Genomic DNA, 20244 nt, shown 5'->3' on the forward strand with positions numbered 1-20244 from the left:
TTATATTTTAAGCGTATTTCAAGAGTCGTTGGAAAATTTTATGCTGCAACAAAAGAGAAAGCTAACTTAGGCGAGCAAAAGCGTATCTTGCAGTTTTAGTTATAGTTAGCCGATTTTCAATTTCAATTCGTAGATCGGAGTCGTTACTTATTTTATATTATATTTTTTCAATTTCCATATCAACATTCCAGCCAAAATTACAGAGCTACAGATTCAGGAAAAGTATATTTTTAATTCTGTTAAGCAATGAATCTTCTTAAACATCAATCTATGTGATTGAGATATTATTTTTGAAGTAATGCACTCGCTAACGAATCTGATTACATTTCATACATTTATTTGATTTATTTCTTTACAACCGGTTTACGGAGTTCTAGTGTTATTTGTAACGATTTCGGTATTTGTAAAGGTATACATTTTTACATTTTGGCGGCCTAATCATCGAAGCTAGACGAAAGCAGAAAATTAGCTGCTAGTTCCTCATCCTTTTCACATGCAAAATAAGCTTGCAATACAAGTGCTTCTGGGAATCCAAGTGCTTTAAGCTATAAAAAAAGTGTTCTATAAGTTATCTTAATCGTATTAGTACCTAATTGCATACCCGTTCTATTGCATCCTTGTCTTGGGGATTTAGGCGTATGGTTGAGACTCCTAAAGGTTGTTCCAAGTCTTCGGTTTCCGGTGCATTGTCTCCTCTATGTAATACGTTGGCTCCAGCGGTTGATCTCTGTACAGCAACAGCCCCTTCCAGATCTGAGGAAAACTGACTTTCAATCTGCGCAGAGTTTGACTGCGAACGTGCAGTAGAAGCTGGGGGTACTGTATCATTCGATTCGGATTCATTTTCAATTGGCTGGTTTAGCATATTAAGAAACGCGTCCTGGTTCTCAGAAATTAGTTGTAAAAGAGCTGGGTTTGTCTGTCCAATCTAATTGCAAAAATTATTTATTTTATTTCTATTTATTTTTTTATTTTCTTACTTGTTTTTTGAACTCACCTGTTGCAATACTGCATGCAAAAGCTGGGGATTCTGATATATTAAAGAGCGCATTTGAATAAACTGTGGCTGGCTGCGTAAGAATTCGAAGGGGTCTGAAACATAGATCATTAAATATTTTCGAAGATAAATAAAAGCTCATTACTGAGTATGATTAGTAAGAATTTACAGTTATCACGCATGTTAAAAGACTTATTACTTTCCAGGTGCACTGAAAATAGTGACAGTGTTTACCCTTTTAATCAATTTGTTATAATTTTGTTACCCTTTTTATGAAGGTAATAATAAAATAAAATTTCAAAATTGCCCGAATTTATGTTCGATTGTAATTTCATTTCCATTTCAATAGATTGTAATTTTTTAACGTGTAAGCTCATGTAAACTATATGTCATTTTAACGGTGATACCAATACCTTTAAAACGATATACAGCAGTATTTCCCAAACTGTTGGTCGCGACCCACTGGTGGGTCGCGGGTAGATTTTTGCTGGGTACTAATTGTCATAAAGATCTTGCAATTTTTTGTGTAGGTGGGTCGCGGTCCCGAAAAGTTTGGGAAACACTGATATACAGCATTGCCAGATACGATTATATTTGACTTCACAAGCAAAGCGCGAAATTTGAATGTAAAAACCGGTATGTCATTACCAAACAACCTAATAAATTATAATGATAATATCGGAAGTCTCACGAAGGAGAGATGAAAATAACAGGAAAAAAAATTATTGCGCCGTTGTTTTTTATCATAATGACAACATTTCTTCCAAATGGTTTTTTTTTTTTTTTTTATCAATCTTGAATTACGAATTAAATTTCACGAAAACAAGACTAACATACCACAACACTAAAATGCCATAAGAAAGATCGAAAAATCTATAGTAAATTAATGAAATTTTCTCCATTTCGACGATTATTCATTTGATAGCTATATGAATATGATATAGTCGTCCGATTTTTATCAAATTTAATTCGAAAATCAAGAGTCGTTAAAAAGTCTAAATTCCAAAAATCATGATTGTCTCATAGAAAACAACGAGGTTATTTTTTTATTTCTGTTAATTATAGCTTGGTTTTTCGATCTTTCCTGTAGTAGCTATATGATATAGTTGTCCGAATTCTCTTGTAATTTTTCAAATTTTGATCTGAAATTTGTTGAGCACATTCTTAAAACATATATCTATACAAAAAAAAAAAAAAAAAAAATCGATTAAGGAATCAGATGACAAGGAACAAAAAGTTAATGTGGCCGTTTTCTACTTTTAATCACTATTTTTTTTTTTTTATCAGTAATTCTTTTATAGGGGTTACCTGCATTTGATTCTGCTGGACGATCGACAGATGCAGACACATTTTGTGGTCCAGAAGGTATTAAACTAGGGTTTGGTGACTCATCGACATTAAAAATGGGTTCCTCCTCAGCGGGAATTCCATTGATAAGGTACTCAACGGCTCTCTCAGGGTTATTATAGCTGGCAGACATCGCGCGTTCAACCTGTTCCCGAGGGTAACCCATTTCCACCATTGATGAAACAGTTTTGTTGTATTCATCACCCATTAGCAAGTTGGATTCCGCGCGGGATTGCAAGGAGGCGTTTGCCAAATCTCCAACCAAGTCGTTACTGGATATAGGGCTAGGAGTTGAGGTTTCGGGTGTCAAAACTGATGGTAAGACATCTGTATTACTAGTAGTACTAGTACCAGACGTGGTACTAGTATTCACTGTTTTTGAAGCTATGTTATCCTTTGAATCGTTGGTGCTTGTTCCTATTTCACATTCACTTTCCTTTGATCGACGTTGATTCGATTTCAAACCGGATGCAGATGAATCGCGTGTCAACATCACTACAATGAATTTTTTTCATCCACATTGTATGAACCAACCGTCCTGTCATCGGTCAATATGACGCCAGCATAAATCAGCTTTTGCTTTTCGGCAACATATTCTGCACCGCGTTCGTCAAATATTTTCTTCTTTAGTTCTAAAACCTTTAAAATATATTATTGCATCACAAATTGTTGAAAGCACATATATACATATATGAATGTTTTGCTTGCGTATAATTACTATTGTCTTTAAATTCAAACATACAACATACCGTTTTTTCTGGCGAGAACTCAATAGTAAAAGTTTGCTGTTGAAGATTTTTTACTGTAATTATCATGATGCTGTTTTAGATTAAAACAAACTCTTATTAAGTGTAAATATGCATATGTAAACTATAAACTGGATTTTTAATACCAATCATATAAAAAATGAATTGTCATCAGTGTGACCCATTTTCTAACAACTGAAAATATACTATACCATTTTCAAAAACTTCCTAATACCGTTTTCACACGTAAGTTAAAAATAAATCTAGATTAACATACAAATTGAAGCATTTGACGTACAAACCTAATAACAAGCCGAAATTAAAAAAAAAATTGGAAATGCGTACTGTAAGCGAATTGGGTAATTGTTTACAAGTGCGGTGTACTGTAAAAATATCTTAAAAAAATAAAGTAAAATATGCATCCTTTGCGATTTGTAGTACAAATTCGGATCTGAGTTACCGTATTTGCAATAATCCGCCACCAGACGACTGCAATAATCGGCACATCACATGCAAATACGGTCACTCAGATCCGAATTTGTACTACAAACCACATCTTTAATTGTAAATAACAAAAAAATGGTTCAAAATTTTCACTTTCCGCCCACGGATTTCCAAATTTTAGAAAAAAACACAACATTTGCATATTTTACTTTATCTTTTCAAGCTCTGCACCGCACTTGTAAACAATTACCTCGAATTGGTGTGCCAAAATTGATCGCAAGGCTCTAAAATGCAGATTCTCCATACATAATTTTAGTTGCGATTTCTCTGTCAGAAAATTTTCCAAAATCACTTCAAAATGCGTATTTCATGTTTTTAAGCATTACTGAAAAGAACTGCATATCAATTTTCGAAAGTCGACAACATTCTTCTTTGGTTCAGCCAAAACAACTAAAATAACACCCTTTTTTATTCTCTTAACAAAATAACCAAAAAATATTGTATATCGCTTTGTTTTTCGCTTATCTCTTATCACTTCTTACTTCTTTTTCTTCTTACTCCATGGCAGTCCATGCTGGAAGCTCAGCAATGGTCAAGGCCTTTCTCTCTTATCCTTTCATTATCTCTTATATTCTGTTTTAGGTTAGTTTGAAGATTAGAGGTTAAATAATTCAAGGACGAGGCATGGATTTTTGTATCTATTATTTTCTTATAGATGAATGACGATCGGTTAATGAATAGTTCCAAAAATGTTCAATTTATTTACAAGTATACAATATTACATAAATAACAATATAATAGTAATAAGCTAATACATTAATTAAACTGTTAATATCTGTAGGCAACCTGTTCACTTAGAATTTCTTTTGACACTCACACCTCTCATCCTTTTTTCTATTGCTGTAACTGAACTCGTTTTGGCACAGAAATGATTTCGGCTTAAAAATCGTCTTCTCGCTCAAGTAAGCATACATACGCACTTGCTTGTTCGCACACACGCAACCGCATTCTTTTTTAAGATTTTTACGCTCTCAACTTTGTGCGAGCGCGCTGAGAGCGAGAGAGGATAGAGAGATCGTTCGTCAGCGGTTAGAGAGGGATGGGGATCCTCGCTTTTTCGTGACGGTCATGAAACGGTTTTACTCCGTCACCGAAAATCCATAACGGGCCTAAAGAAGTTTCACTTCAAAAATGCAAAAAAATTTTTTTAACCTTACCCCTTAATCGCTTTTTACAAGCTTGGTTTGTGTATTCGTTTACTAGTTAATTACACTGCTCTGCTAATTTCAACTTTTGCGCTGCGAATAAGATGCGAAGTAGTGTTTCCGAAAGGTTTTTTCGTGCTGATCATGAATCCGGATTGCCATCACGTCAAGTTTTCGAAAAAATCGTGTTTGAAAAGTGAAAAAATGCGGTTTTTGGCCACTTTTGAAAAGTTATACCCCAAAATTCTGACGTGCTACGAAATTAAGTAATATTGGAAATTGAAACTTGATTTGTGATCTTTAAAACGAGACCAAAATCAAACTGCATGCACCGTTAGGTCCTTTCGGAAACAATATATCGCATCTTATTCGCAAAACCCATGCAGAGCAGTGTTATAAGAACTTTAGATGACAAATCTGTCGCATAACATCATTTTCAGTAAACGTAGATTTTTCACCTATTTACAATATGATTAGCACTTACGCAGTGTATAAACAGTGATTTAAATTTATAAATAAACTGTATGACTAATATTTTGTGATAAATTTTAAAGTCGTTCTGTACTAAGCAGTTACTCGATTTAAGTAATATACCTGTAGTCTTTTTGTTTATTTACAATTTTAAGGCTAATTGGTTTAGAGGTTAGGTAGTTTTAATATTTACAAATAACATGTTGCATTTTAACTTGCTACTCGTCATTTAATAATTCAATAAATCATTTTCCAAATATTTGATAATTAATTTCTAATATTGACAAAAAACACATGGAGTTTTTATTTACAATTCGTTATTGTAGCCTTTCTTTTTCGGTATATCCATTCTGAATTCCAACTCATTTGCTCTGGGAAAAAGCTCTCTACAGCTTTTGAATAAACGAAACGTCGCAGGATTAATTTTGAGAAGTTATTTTGAAATTTGGAATAACTTCTCTTTCACAGGTTTCAAGTTCCAAACATACGATCAAATTGCCTGGCATGATCCAGTTGATCAACATCCTTTTTAGCCATTCCTTATATAGATTCGGTGCTTTTTTTTTTTTTTTTGCTTTTTGACATAACTACAATTTCAGGACGCTTCACCAACATTTTTTCAGACTTCTATAAGGCCTTTTTTAAAGCTTTTTTGAGCAAAAAAAACTCGCCCAATTTAGAGCAATCTAAATTAGTTGGTAAAAAATCTTTTAGATTTTTTATTCGATATTTTTGGAAATCAGTCCATAAAAAGAAGCGGGATTATTTTTATTTATTTTAGAAAGAATTCTTAAAAGGTTTTCTGGATTTTTAAAGATTGTTACTGCTAAACTTGAGTAATATAGTAGAAAGCTAATTTGATAAAACCCCATTATCATTAGACAATAACCTTTAACATTTCATTTCGGTCAAGAATAAATTGTGAGAAAATATTAAAAAGGCCATAAATAATAAATAAAAAATCAAAATTACAAATACGCAAAACAATAAATGTGCGAAATTGTGATAAGTCAGAGAGCGGTGCGATTTTAACGGTAAATTTACCGTACTCACCGAAACAACAAACAAGAAAAGGAATTCCTTGCCTCTTATTTCAGTGGTATATAACGGTATATACTTCCAATAAACAGTCATATCCAAGAACATAGCAACTTGTAAAGCACTCCACTTATTTCCTCTTATCTGTGTTCCTTTAATTGCCATGCGCAAAGAGTGGAGCTTTTTATGCAAATCGTCCGACGCAGCTCTTATAAAAAAATGTATTCGGTGTGTTTTCATTGGCATAAGTGGTTTGATATAAACTTATACGAACGTATTATCTTAATAACTAAAACATTTACGTTTTTTGTAAAATTAAACAGAACGACTTACATTGTTAAATTAAATATTTAGGTACTTTTGCAAGACCGTTTACCAACAATAAAGCCATCGTATTATGATTAAGATAGAATTTTGGTTCTAGGTATTATTCTATTGACTAGTCCGGCAGCTGTAACTGGTAAAGCTTGTGTTTTTACATATTAAATATCAAAATTCAAATAATAATAATAATATGTGAATAACAACAAAACTGTTTATTAGTTTAATGTAAAAAAAATGCTATTTACCGTATTATGTAGCATTATTTAAGCAAACCTAAAATGAAAATGTACACCATTTAAAGTGCGACTGTTCTTTGTTTGGAAAAGTATTTGATTAAATCGTAATTATTGAGGTAAAAAACAAAAGAATTATTCTTCTTGACTTATCAATTACTAAACCGACTATTTTTCATATTTTGGTATTAAAAACATAGTCAATCTTACATAACACCATTATTTTAGGCAGAAACAAGTGATATTAAATGTAAACATTTAATTTATATATATTTAATAATTTCTTATTGCAGATATGGCGAGCATAGTACTAATAGCTTGTCTGGCTGTCTTGGGTCTAATTATCGCAATAGCTCTGTTTTTGGCTGGCGGATACTTGTGGTGGCGACATAAAAGATCCCAACTGCAGTTTATTGAGCCAAATGAAGATGAGGAATCTAGTAGTTATAGTCTTAGGTAAGTCAAGTATTTTAATCACTGCGTGAAAAGCGAATCAGAAAATCTGATATGCGGGTTCGATCAAAAATAATAGTAGTAATAATAATAATAACATACACGCATTGGTGGCTAAACTCATAACTAACTTACATGTACAAGTGAATACGTTAAATATCGCTTTTAGACAAGCTTTTTTGCTAAATTCATAATGTGATAATACAAAAACTCAGTAAGTGAAAAGTGTCACTTCACTGTCACCGCTTTTTTCTTATAAAATATATTTTACCGCTGGAACAGGTAGTTATATAATAAACTGAAATAGTTTGGGTTGGATAGGATATTCTATGTTCTATGTTCTATGTTGAAATAGCTTTAGCAATGATATAAAAATTATATCGTAGCTGGGTCTATCATACGTACACTTTATTTGTTTAAAAGCTGTTATATAAACATGGTTTATATATATGGTATATTTATATATTCTTGATCGGGATCAGACAAGTTGATCAGCTTTTCGATCTGTACGTCTATTTGTTAGTCCGTCCTCATGAATGCCATTTTTTTTTTAATCTCGACGCACACTTTTACCTACTTTAGCAACCATAGATCTAGTTCGAGAAATATAAAAAATATTTTAATAAACCGAGGAAGTCCAACCTTTTATCGAGGCAGGGAAAACGACAAAGGAAACACCTCTGGTCTGGATTATTGTTGAGCCCAAATAGTACCCCCTGGGAATACCTCTGGAAATGCCATGAAAATGAGCTAGCAACTATAAAAAATTATTAGATTGTTACGATAAAAAAAATGTTTCAAATATTAGTAAGCGCACACACCTGTGATGTTTCCTTCGCAGCCAAAAAGATCCTTTTCCTTCATGCTCTCTCGTGAGAGTGAGCATAGTGTTGTATAATACTTAAATCTAATATTGCACAGTGTTGCTTAGGACTAACTTACTACTACAAAATGAGGCCTGAGAATCCCCGACATAGACCTACATAGGGAGTAATGCAATAACACTTAAGGTGCCTCAACATCAGAATTAAACTTTGTTGTATCAAAATATAAGGTCCCTCTTTTGCTTGGAGTAGGTACACAATGTAAAGAAAACAAAAGTCGATGGCTTGGTCTTTCATATACCCGTTTACCATATAAGCAATTTACAAATTACAAAAAGCGTTACAACTTTTGAAGATCAAGACCTCTCTACGGGCAGCACTCAGTGGCGGATTTACCGACTAGGCAACATAGGCAGCTGCCTAGGGCGGCAAATTTTTAGGGGCGGCAAATTTCGACTGTTAACACTACATAAAATACTACTTTTTAATAGACACAAACAATTTTTACTCTCAGGTCTTCAACTCTAACATATTGTTCAATATACTTCTTTTCGCTGCCGCGAACACGCGGAAATTCAAACGCACAATCATTATAACCGAAAATTACCGTGCGTTTGAATTGAAACGAGTAAAAAAGAAGAAAGGAAGCTAGCTTCGGCAAGCCGAAGCTTATATACCCTTGCAGTTACTAAATATGACGAACAAAATACATAAAAGCTAAAGAGCATCGGAGCTATAACGATTTTTCTATTAATTTACCATATTGTTCATATGACAGCTATATGATATAGTCGTCCGATTTTGATGAAATTTAATTGGTAACTCAAGACTCATTAGAAAACTCTATATTCCAAAAATTATGATTGTCTGATGAAAAACAACGAGGTTATAATTTTATTTCCGTTATTTCTATACAGATTTTTCGATCTTTCCTATGGCAGCTATATGATATAGTACTCCGATTTTTATGAAATTTTTTTTTTCAACTTAAGAGTATTTAAAAAACTTTATGTTCCAAAAATCATGCTCGTGGCATTAAAAACAACGACATTATAATTTTTTTCCCATTATTTATACATATATATAATTTTTTATCTCTCCTATGGCAGCTATATGATAGAGTTATCCGATTTTGATAAAATTTAATCCGAAATTTAATAGCAGTTAGAAAACGCCATCTGAAAGGAATCAAGTCGATCTGATCAAAAACAACGGAGTAAGAATTTTATATTTCATTCTCTTGTATGGGAGCTATCCGATATAGTCGGCCTATCCGGCTCGTTCCGACTTATATACTGCGTGCAATAACTTTTGGGAAAGTTTCAGCAAGATAGCTTTAAAACTGAGAGACTAGTTTAAAGAGAAACAGACAGACGGACAGACGGACAGACGTACATACATATTTCGATTCAGATGGTGATGCTGATCAAGAATATATATACTTTATGGGGTCTGAGGTGTCTCCTTCACTGCGTTGCAAACTTCTGACTGAAATTATAATACCCTTTGCTCTGCAAGGGTATAATTACTTTAGATCAACTATTGGACAAAATCGCTTGAATTCTTTGGCTTTGTTGACAATAGAAGCGGAAGTTTTACGTGAGGTAGAATGCGATGCAATCATTTCTGATTTTGCGATTCGTAAGGCACGACGTAAGAACACACAAACCACTGAACAACCGAATAAACGAACAAACGCACAGATATACAAATACTTATGTTAATATGTACAACTGACAAAAAAGATGATATTAAAAAAGAATTCTGAACCATCACTACCTGCTTCTCTGATTGAATCCATATTCCTAATGTGGAAATTCATGCAACCGTGTAACACAAGGTCAATAAAACAATGATATAAAAGTGAAAATTAGGCTGCAGTCTAGGGCGGCAAAATCAAAACTGCCTAGGGCGGCAAGTTGTCTTAATCCGCCCCTGGCAGCACTATCAAAAAACATCCAATGAATTTGTGGCTGTAAAAGCTGCAAAAAAACCTCATTTACTGCGTGTTTATGAGTAAAATCCTAATATATGTCTTAAATTGTCCTTGGAATGCCACAAAAGCTTAATACCCTTGTGTTTAAGACAGATATACAGACTTTTATATACTAGTCAGATGATCCTGGTCAAAAATATATACTTTATGAGGTCGAAAATGTTTCCATCAACCTGTATCCTATTTCACAAAAAAAAAAAAAAAAAAAAAAAAACAGTGGTTTCTCATTCCGTGAATGAGGGCGATCCCTGACCGTCTATTTATTTAATTTATTTATTTTTATTCATTTTTTTTTAAACTTAATTGTTAGACTAAAAAGACTGCAATTTTTAGCCTTTTTGTGCTCCAAGGTTTTGAAAGTGTGATTTGGATTGACTTTAAGATCTCAAAAAATTTGGATTTTCTTCTCTTCTGTCTTAAAATGTTGGCTTGTCGTGATCAAATGTATTTAATAGACGAGTTACAGGAAGGGCCCTTTAAGTGCTTAAAAGTTAGGCATTAATATATTATTTTAATTTGAATACCAACAGGGCTGCCCAGGATATTGTTGACTCTGGTAACCCACCTACAAAACCGCAAGTGCCGGCACCGCAAGCTATTACGACTCCTCTTCAGAATAACATCAACAGGAAGTTAAATGGATTTTTGAGTCTAAGAACTCCTTTAATAGGGTAGGTACTTCTGACATATTACAAAAATTAAATAACTTACATTTTTTACAAAGTGGTTCGGGGACCACACCAGCAAAACAACAAAATGTTTCTTCAGCTGGTAACGTGGGAGATGGGACGTCTAAAGATTCCGCTGTAAGTATGTAAATGTATAATAATAAATAATATAAATAAATAGTATAATAAAATAATAATAAAGATGCATATTAATAAGTGAATTCAAGAATCAAGAATTCTAAGTTGTTCTTGAGTTTGTATCATGATTCTAAAAAGAACATTAACTTATCGAAAAGTTTTGATTCCCAACCAGTTACGGTTTTATGACATCTAATTTAACATGTTAAGTAAGCTATAACTTATTTAATACTTTACTGTAACATCAAGTAAGAAATATCCCTGAATAGTGTTATAAAAAGTTTCGTATTAACAGATATTGAGAAAACATTTGCCTTTTTTGAGGAATAAAGTGGTCGAAGCACACAAATTTAAAAACCTGCTTCGAAACTGACGTATCTAAATTTTTAATTCCAATATTCTAGCTTATAAGGCTCGTGAGATCTCAACATCATACGGACGGACAGACAGACAAGATTTATAATAATAATTGGCCATCACAACCCTTGACGGGTCACAGCCTGTTGCACGATTTGCCTCCACGCATCCCTGTCCTGGGCGCGCCTTCTCCAGTTGGCAGCACCGGATGTAGACAGGGCTTCCATCACCTGGTCTTGCCAACGCATCCGGGGTCGTCCTCTCCTCCGTTTCCCGACAATTACCGCATCAAACACCTTACGGGCCGGAGCGTCTTCTTCCATACGGGCGATGTGACCCAGCCAGCGGAGTCTGTGAATTTTAACTCGACTGACTACATCAACATCCCCGTACAGCTCATACAGCTCGTGGTTCCATCTAATGCGATAGGCATCGCCAACGCAAATCGGACCAAAGATCTTGTGGAGAATCTTTCTCTCGAACACTCCAAGAGCGGCTGCATCGGATTGCACCACTGTCCAGCACTCCGCACCATATAAGAGTGCGATAGGCATCGCCAACGCAAATCGGACCAAAGATCTTGTGGAGAATCTTTCTCTCGAACACTCCAAGAGCGGCTGCATCGGATTGCACCACTGTCCAGCACTCCGCACCATATAAGAGTACTGGAAGAATGAGCGTCTTGTAGAGTGTTATTTTTGCCTGTCGAGAGAGAGCTCTACTGTTGAAATGCCTACTGAGCCCAAAGTAACACCTGTTGGCAAGTGTGACTCTCCGCTTAATCTCTAGGCTGACATCGTTTGTGCTAGTTATAGCAGTGCCAAGGTAGATGAATTCCTTGACGGACTCAAAGCTATAGCTGTCTGCAGTCAGCTGAGAATCAAGACGCCGCGATTCTCTGCTTGAGCACACCATAAACTTTGTCTTGTCCATGTTCACTGCTAGTCCTACTTTAGCCGACTCTTTTTCAATAGCCCCAAAGGCTGCTGTAACATCACGCTTGGTTCGGCCAATGATATCAATATCATCAGCGTAACCAAGGAGTTGGACACACCTGTTTGACAGAATCGTGCCCGTCCGATGCACACCAGCCTTCCTTACAATACTCTCCATTAGAATATTGAAGAGCATGCAATATAGCGAGTCACCTTGTCTGAGACCACACTTGGTACTAAAGGTTTCGGATTGGTCGTTTCCTACCTTGACAGAGCTGATGGTGTTGCTCAATGTCATCCTGCAAAGCCGTATTAGCTTTGCTGGTATACCAAGCTCAGACATGGCGGCATATAGGCGATCTCGCCGGGGACTATCGAATGCAGCCTTGTAATCGACGAATAGATGATGAGTGTCGATCTGGTTCTCATAGGACTTCTCCAGGATTTGGCGCAAGGTGAAAATCTGGTCAATAGTGGATTTGCCAGGCCTGAACCCGCACTGATAAGGTCCAATCAGTGCTTCGGCATGGGGTTTCAGGTTTTCACACAGTACGCTCGAAAGGACCTTGTATGCGACTGGAAGAAGACTAATGCCACGGTAATTGGTGCGCAATGTGGCATCACCCTTCTTCAGGACAGGACAGATCATGCTGAGGTTCCAATCTTCGGGCATGCTCTCCGTACGCCATATCTTGCTGATTAGTTGGTGCATGCTCCCTACCAACATATCACCAGCTGCCTTAAACAATTTAGCCGGCAGGCCATCAGCACCTGCAGATTTATTGTTTTTGAGTCGTTGGATTGCATCCTTGACTTCGGCATGGCTTGGGGTCGGTACATCTATATCAGTACCATAGATTGGGGTTTGTGGATCATAATCTTCATAGCCCGTGCCAGAGCCAGCTAACAGGCTTGAGAAGTGATCCCTCCATAGCTTCAGCACATTCTCTGCATCTGTGACTAGGTTTCCGTCATTGTCCTTGCATGCAACTCCTCCAGTCTTACAACCTTGGGTCAGACGCTTAACCCTCTGATAGAAGTTACGAGCTTCATTTCGGCATCTGCTGCTCTCTATGCTTTCACACTCTCGCTTTTCATGTTCTCTTTTCTTGCGTCTGAAAAGGCGTTTCTCATCCCTTCTCCTTAACCTGTAGACCTCAACAACAGCCCGTGTAGCCCCAGCTTGCAGTGTTCTTCGGTAGGCGGCGTCTTTTGCAGCTGTTGCGTCCCGACACTCCTGGTCATACCATGGATTCCTTGTTGGGGGGCGCTGGAATCCAATGACTTCTTCTGCGGAAGTTCGCAGGGAGTGGGATATGAGCGCCCACTGATCGCTGATGTCTTCAGGTGTTGGAGTGGTTCGGCTCAATAGGCCAGAGACTTGAGTGGAGAATGTATCCCTTGTCTGTTGTGATTGCAGCTTTCCGATGTCCAGCCTTCTTAGCAGTCCCCGACGTGCAACCTTCGCAACACATAGCCGTGTGCGAATCTAAGCTGCAACAAGATAATGGTCGGAGTCGATGTTGGGACCCCGACAGGATCGCACGTCGAGTACGCTAGATGCATGCCTTGCATCGATCACAACATGATCGATCTGATTTCTGGTCAGTCGATCGGGAGAGAGCCACGTCGCCTTATGTATGTCCAAATGACGGAACCCAGTACTACGAACTACCATATTATGCGCTGCAGCAAAGCCTATTAATCTGAGACCATTGCTCGAGGTGGTCTCATGTAGACTAAATCGCCCGACGGTGGCACCGAAGATGTCTTCTCGCCCAACCTTGGCATTAAAGTCCCCAAGGAGGATTTTAATGTCATGAGAAGGGCAGCGGCCGTAAGCTCGGTCGAGCTCCGCATAGAAAGTATCCTTGGTTATATCGTCTTTTTCTTCGGTTGGAGCGTGCGTGCATATCAGGCTGATGTTGAAGAATTTGGCAGTAATTCGGATCGTTGCAAGTCTCTCGTTTATTGGCAGAAAGTGAGAGACTCGGCGCCGCAGTCTGGTGCCAACAACGAAGCCACAGCCAAATTCATGCCTTTCTGGATGGCAGCTGTAGTAGATGTCGCAGTCCTTCTTCTTAATGCAACCTTGCCCTATCCATCGCATTTCCTGGATAGCAGCGATATCGGCCCTACATTTTTTGAGGGTATCTGCTAGTTGTTGAGCAGCACCTGGTCTGTACAGTGTTCGTACATTCCACGTGCATACTCTCAAATCATTGTCCTTTTTCGTTTGCCATGGTCGTCAACGTTAAATCGGTCCCGTTCCGAGGCTTCTTCTGCTTCTTTCATTGAATTTTGGTTTTTCTATGGGTGGATTTCAAGTCCTACGCCACAACCTAGTTTGAAGAGCTAGGACTCTCGTCGCGCGCTTTAGTTTGCCACTCAACGGATGTTAAATGGCAATCCAGGGAGAACCACGTGGAGGTAGTGCGTCGGCTTGAGGAGATCAGTGATAAGGATCATGCTGGCATTCACCAAGTTGAATGCAGTCAGACACTTTGCCTTATATGCTCTCCCCCATCCCCCCGACAAGATTTATGTATTCATATCAATTTTCTACTTTCCATTTTTGCAGAACAAAAGTATCTCGATGACAGACATGTACCTGGATAGCACAGATCCTAGTGAAAATGTTGGACAAATCCATTTTTCTTTAGAATACGATTTTCAAAACACGACGTTAATCTTGAAAGTTCTTCAAGGAAAAGAGCTTCCTGCAAAGGATTTAAGTGGCACTTCCGATCCATATGTTCGTGTAACCCTGCTACCAGATAAAAAACATAGATTGGAAACCAAAATAAAACGCCGAACTCTTAATCCGAGATGGAACGAAACATTCTACTTTGAGGGATTTCCCATTCAAAAACTTCAATCTCGTGTAAGTATACATTTTTAAGCAATTTTAAATATTGGAAATTAATGGTCAATCTTGATACTTTAAAAGAAAAATTTGTTTATCTTTTAGTCTTATTAATAAAATATTTCTCATATACATACATATAAATACCTATAATGTATATAATAAGCATAATTATAATGTCACTGGTCCTCCCGCAACAATGTTTTTTTTTTTTTTGTTTTTGGGTTTTTAGGGGATTCCGACTTTCTGATTTTATTTTAATTTATGTTTGAGTTTTTAAAAAGGGGAAACGTCCACCCAAGCAGAGATCGTAGAAAGGCAGAGATCGAAAATAGGACAGGGGTCACACCGTCCATGAATGTTTAATAAAATAACGGTTATAACGATGTTTTGTTATTTTCTATAAACTAACCGATAACCGATAACCATCTTTTTCAAAAGGAAACCTTGTATAAACAATAGTATATTAATAGTATTTTAATAATATCGTCAATATCAATTTGTTTAGGTTTTACATTTACATGTTTTTGACTACGATCGGTTCTCAAGAGATGACTCTATAGGAGAAGTGTTTCTTCCCCTTTGCCAGGTAACTAATTTATGAAATACATTTTCCATTCCTCCATTAAAATTTGTGCTTTATTTGTTCGAAAGGTGGACTTTGCTGGAAAACAATCTTTTTGGAAAGCACTAAAGCCCCCTGCAAAGGATAAATGTGGTGAACTACTTTCCTCACTTTGCTATCATCCCTCAAACTCAATTTTGACTTTAACATTGATTAAAGCGAGAAATTTAAAAGCTAAGGATATTAACGGCAAATCTGGTAAGCATTTTCGAGGGATGTCACAGAATTCTTTAACAGTTTTTTGAAGTTTTTTGGAAATTAGCTATGCCAGAAAATAATAAATGAAGCTTATATACCCTTGCAGTCTTTACTTATGTCGAGCAAAATATCGAAGCTTCATTGATTTTTCTATTAATATTTTACATTTTTACCGATAGTTTATATGTTAGCTATATGGTCATCCGATTTTCAAAAAATTTAATTCCAAAGTCCCAAGTCTGTTTCTGTTTTTACGTAAACTATTCTTTCATTTTTAAAGCCATCTCGATAAAAAGTTAAAAATTGTGTCGGAAAGCTCTCATAGGAGACATCGAAGAAATAACGACGAGCTGGTAACATGATTTTTTTCAGATAGTATTTAGGATTTTTAGGATTTTTGAATTTCCCCTTTTTAAATTTCATTAAAATCTAATGTCTCTATTAACTCGTTGTTTTTTTTTTTTTATCATTTAAGCATATAAAATTAAATTTTACAAATAATATTTCGTTGAACATAAAGAAAACTAATGGCATCGATGTTGGTAAACATTTATGCATTTACTTTAAAATTTAAAAATGTATTGCGGTCCTAATATATAATATTAGATCAATCATACAAAAATTAGAAAACTATTAAGAGTATCGAAAAAATTAAGGCGTTTTAAAAAGTACACCTTTCTCTGCCGGTGTAATAAGTATTTTTGGATTTGAAAACATGCCGAAGATGTTTATGGCAATTGTTTGGTCTGTGACACCCCTGAACAATATGTTTGATGAACTTTTTATTATCAAGGAAATTGACTACATAAATTTCAAAATGATTTAAATCTACCCAAATAACTTAATAACTCTTCTCTTTACAATTTAAGATCCTTATGTAAAGGTTTGGCTTCAGTTTGGCGATAAGAGAGTAGAAAAAAGAAAAACACCTATATTTACGTGTACATTAAATCCAGTATTCAATGAATCATTTAGTTTTAACGTTCCATGGGAAAAAATAAGAGAATGCTCCCTGGATGTTATGGTAATGGATTTTGATAACATTGGCAGAAACGAGCTAATAGGACGAATTTTATTAGCTGGTAAGCAAAGAAAAAGTAAACTGTTTTGCAAAAATATATGTTTAAAAACACTTTTCTATCTTTAAAACATAAATAAATAAAGGGAAAAACGGCTCTGGAGCATCGGAAACCAAGCATTGGCAGGACATGATCTCAAAGCCCAGACAAACTGTAGTACAATGGCATCGCTTAAAACCTGAGTAACTTTAATATTAAATCAATAACTAAATAATACTAAAACCAATAAGTATGTTGTAGAGACCCGTACATGGATGTACATAAATTAATTTGTACTTGCATATACATATAAATTAGCGGTTCAAAATAAAAGAGGTCGACAAAAATTTATAGCCTGCACAAAACTATAACGTTGGAAAAATGAAATCAATATCAATTAAATTCTAAAAATGTAATTGTTCTGATTAGGGCAATTGTTTTTTACGTGCTTACATGTAGAGATATATTTTGTAAGGTTATGGGTTATGAAAACATTTTTATATATATTGTTATACAATTAATTGCTGTTTAAAAACTAAAGGTGTTGAAATTTATTTTTCTAACTTAAAAACTTTGTTTTTTTAATTATTATAAAAACTTAACAACTAAATAGTTTGTTGGTTTTAACGTTTTTCTAGTTTATTTTGTCATATAAAAAAATAACAAATTTATTATAATATTAAAAAAAGTATCAACCGGTATCAGGGGTGAATTATTAATTTTATCAGATTCGTTTGTCGGATATTTTTATCCATACATGTTAGACATCTGACATACTCAAAAAAAAAAAAATCCCCAGGAAATATTTAAAATGTAAATAACATTAAAAATAAATTGTTAAATTATAGCATTAGACTAACTAATCTATAAAGACATTGTTACATGTTTTTAAATGAAATTAATTGGAAAAAGAGTTCTTATATTCTTAAATATTCTTTAACCGCATACGTATAATATTAACTGTAGGTTATCTGATCAGAAAATTATTGCATTAGCACAATAAAGAATAACATAAATGATTTTTAATGAAAGTAAAAATAATTAGCCAACCATTGCCGAAATAAAAAAAATTTAAATGAGATAGAGAGAGAGGGAGGAGGGCGAAAGAGAGAAAGAAAGAGAGAAAGGGAAAGAGAGAGAGAGAGAAGAAAGAATTAAAAAATATATATTTATAGTCGATAAATGAAACTGAGTTTAAAAAACGAAAAAATCGAAAATTCAACCCACCTTGAAATTACATATTTGTTATATACCTGTTAAAATATTTAACTTATTTATTCATAGCAGCAAATAAAGCATTAAATAAGGGTAATTAAAACAATGCGTAATTTTTTAATTTCTGGCTAGTGGTCTAAATATGTAAGTAATTATCTTATACAGTATTCTCATGCTCACTATCCAGTCTTTACACAAACTAGACTTCCAGCTTTGAGCCCCAGTTTAGCTATAAAATGATCCCAAGTCCAGATTAATTTATCGATTAAAAGGAATTTAAAGGTAAATATTCTGGTAGTCAAGTCTGTTACCCAGCACTACGGCTCCAGTCAAGTCTGTTACCCAGCACTACGGCTCCAGTCCTCGCGAGGCATGCCTCCAACGCGAAAATCACAGGTACATCTATGAATATTATTTCGAATTAACTTTAAAATATAATCTTGTCTTCTTTTTGGAAGAGGGAGAGACAACAATCCATACAACGGATAGGGATGGAGGGATTTAATAGAACTTGTCTCCCACAGACCCTAACGCCAGAGAGATTCCCAAAATAAGGACCTTACAACGTATCAGTGTATATGCTTTTTCCGATAGTATTATAATTTTACGAAGGAGACACCTCTTCCACCTGTATCAATATTAATAATATCAATACATCCAAACCAACTAGCCAGGCAGCTCAGGCGGCTCAGGAGCCACTCTCGTCTACAGCGCAACGACCGCCCACTCCTGCCCAATTGAGGGCTGTTGACCAATTATTATCATAATATAACATAGTAATTAATAATAAATAATATAAAATAATAATATAAAATATAGGTTAAGGTTTGAGTTCTTATTGTAAGTCTCTTCAAAAGAAGTTTTAATAAATAATGATATAAAAAAAAGAGAGATTTACGTGGGATTTGTTAAAGAGGAATTCGACAGTAGAAAAGCAAAGTTAAGATAAATGCTCATCCAAATAGGCTGGCGCGGTCTTTAACGTGGAACACTAGCCGCACATGTTTCCGGCGGAGAGATCTCCCCACCCAGCAATAATTGCTAGGGCCGTTATTCCAAAAAAAACTTAATTTTAATTAATTAATTTATTATAAATAAACACCGTAATCTAAAAAAAGTGCATTGCCCGCTGATTGCACTGACCGAAGCTTGGGATTTTGGTAACGTCGTTGTGCAATAGCCGCATGTGTCTCCGGCCTTGCATTATTTTCATGACGGCTATACATGATCAGCTTGGGAACTTCCCTGTTGCTGGGAGACCGTGTTGACTTACATATAAAACAAAATAACAAACTACTGCTTTAATTTCTGCTTATTAAATAATCATACAATTTTATAATAAAAAATATCGGCGATCTGTCTAATATCAAGCTGGGGTCAAAACTCGCAAAATGCAAATGATTGTTATTAAGAAATAATTTTCAATATGAACTAAAATAATTTACTAACTATGCTACCAATTTTTTGTTTTTTTTTTTTTTGTTTTTTATAGCTTTGCTTTTATTTATTGAATCTACTCTTAATTTTGATCATTTTTATTCGTCCTCATATAGGAACTTTGTATTTGCAACCGCACAAGCTTGTGTCGATTAATTCTAAATCTAAAAGAATATGATTTTTAGTAATATGATTTTAGCAATGTGATTTTTAGTAAAATTTACGTGTAAGTAAAAAATACTTGTGGCGATAATAAGGAACACCGGTGGATGTTCGAAATACGAAGTTAGTTGCATAAAAATTAAAGCTTAAAAGATAAACAGTGCCAGAAATTTCTTTTTCTTATTCCTTTATTTATTTATTTATTTTTTAATCCAGGGTTTGACAAAATATTTGTAAGCATGGTTTTCCTGGTAAGTTAACATACAAAAACTTATTTATCTGCCTTTTTTCGTACGTATTAAATGCCAAAACAAAAACGGTTTTACATTTGAATGTTTTCGAAGAAATCGTCACATTCATTCGCATTTCCACTGTATCACTTCTTATTTCTTCACTCTGACCATATAAATTCACCCGAATCTTTTGAATTAAGAAATATTCCAGAAATCTGACGATTTTACCGGTTCGTTCTGGCGTTCGAACCTATTCGCAAACTGTGCTTGCGGT

General features: G+C 35.2%; 2 protein-coding genes across 5 annotated transcripts; one reads left to right on the forward strand and one right to left on the reverse strand.

Annotated features, from left to right (window-relative positions):
• Window positions 1–315: 315 nt before the first annotated feature.
• Window positions 316–3270, reverse strand: LOC108098411 (UV excision repair protein RAD23 homolog A). The gene is given in 6 exon segments (XM_017201306.2): window positions 316–545; window positions 602–928; window positions 998–1092; window positions 2306–2857; window positions 2860–2983; window positions 3094–3270. Coding segments are annotated over 6 exon segments (1275 nt in total). The 5' UTR covers window positions 3160–3270; the 3' UTR covers window positions 316–434.
• A 3204-nt stretch (window positions 3271–6474) lies between these two features.
• On the forward strand, window positions 6475–18036 carry LOC108098407 (synaptotagmin-7). Of its 4 annotated transcripts, XM_017201299.1 has the most exons (10): window positions 6475–6602; window positions 6673–6708; window positions 7099–7261; window positions 10609–10749; window positions 10803–10884; window positions 14758–15060; window positions 15551–15631; window positions 15697–15865; window positions 16735–16947; window positions 17030–18036. In XM_017201299.1, exons 3-10 carry the CDS (start codon window positions 7101–7103, stop codon window positions 17128–17130), a joined length of 1251 nt encoding a protein of 416 aa, XP_017056788.1. In that variant the 5' UTR covers window positions 6475–6602; window positions 6673–6708; window positions 7099–7100; the 3' UTR covers window positions 17131–18036. The 4 variants fall into 4 exon arrangements, with proteins under 4 accessions (XP_017056788.1, XP_017056787.1, XP_017056789.1 ...); XM_017201298.1 differs by lacking the exon at window positions 6673–6708; XM_017201300.2 differs by lacking the exon at window positions 6475–6602 and having other exon boundaries at window positions 6701–6924.
• The last annotated feature ends 2208 nt before the right edge of the window (window positions 18037–20244 follow it).

This window comes from Drosophila ficusphila, unplaced genomic scaffold (assembly GCF_018152265.1).
Source record: "Drosophila ficusphila isolate 14025-0441.05 unplaced genomic scaffold, ASM1815226v1 contig_220, whole genome shotgun sequence".
In the NCBI taxonomy this organism is placed as follows: Eukaryota; Metazoa; Arthropoda; class Insecta; order Diptera; family Drosophilidae; genus Drosophila; species Drosophila ficusphila.

What these genes read in the sequence shown, in the direction of transcription:
- LOC108098407 (XM_017201299.1), top strand. Translation starts at nt 7,101, where the DNA reads ATGGCGAGCATAGTACTAATAGCTTGTCTGGCTGTCTTGGGTCTAATT. An exon ending in GGACGTCTAAAGATTCCGCT is followed by an intron (nt 10,885 to 14,757) that starts GTAAGTATGTAA and finishes CCATTTTTGCAG; the next exon opens with AACAAAAGTATCTCGATGAC. An exon ending in AGGACGAATTTTATTAGCTG is followed by an intron (nt 16,948 to 17,029) that starts GTAAGCAAAGAA and finishes AAATAAATAAAG; the next exon opens with GGAAAAACGGCTCTGGAGCA.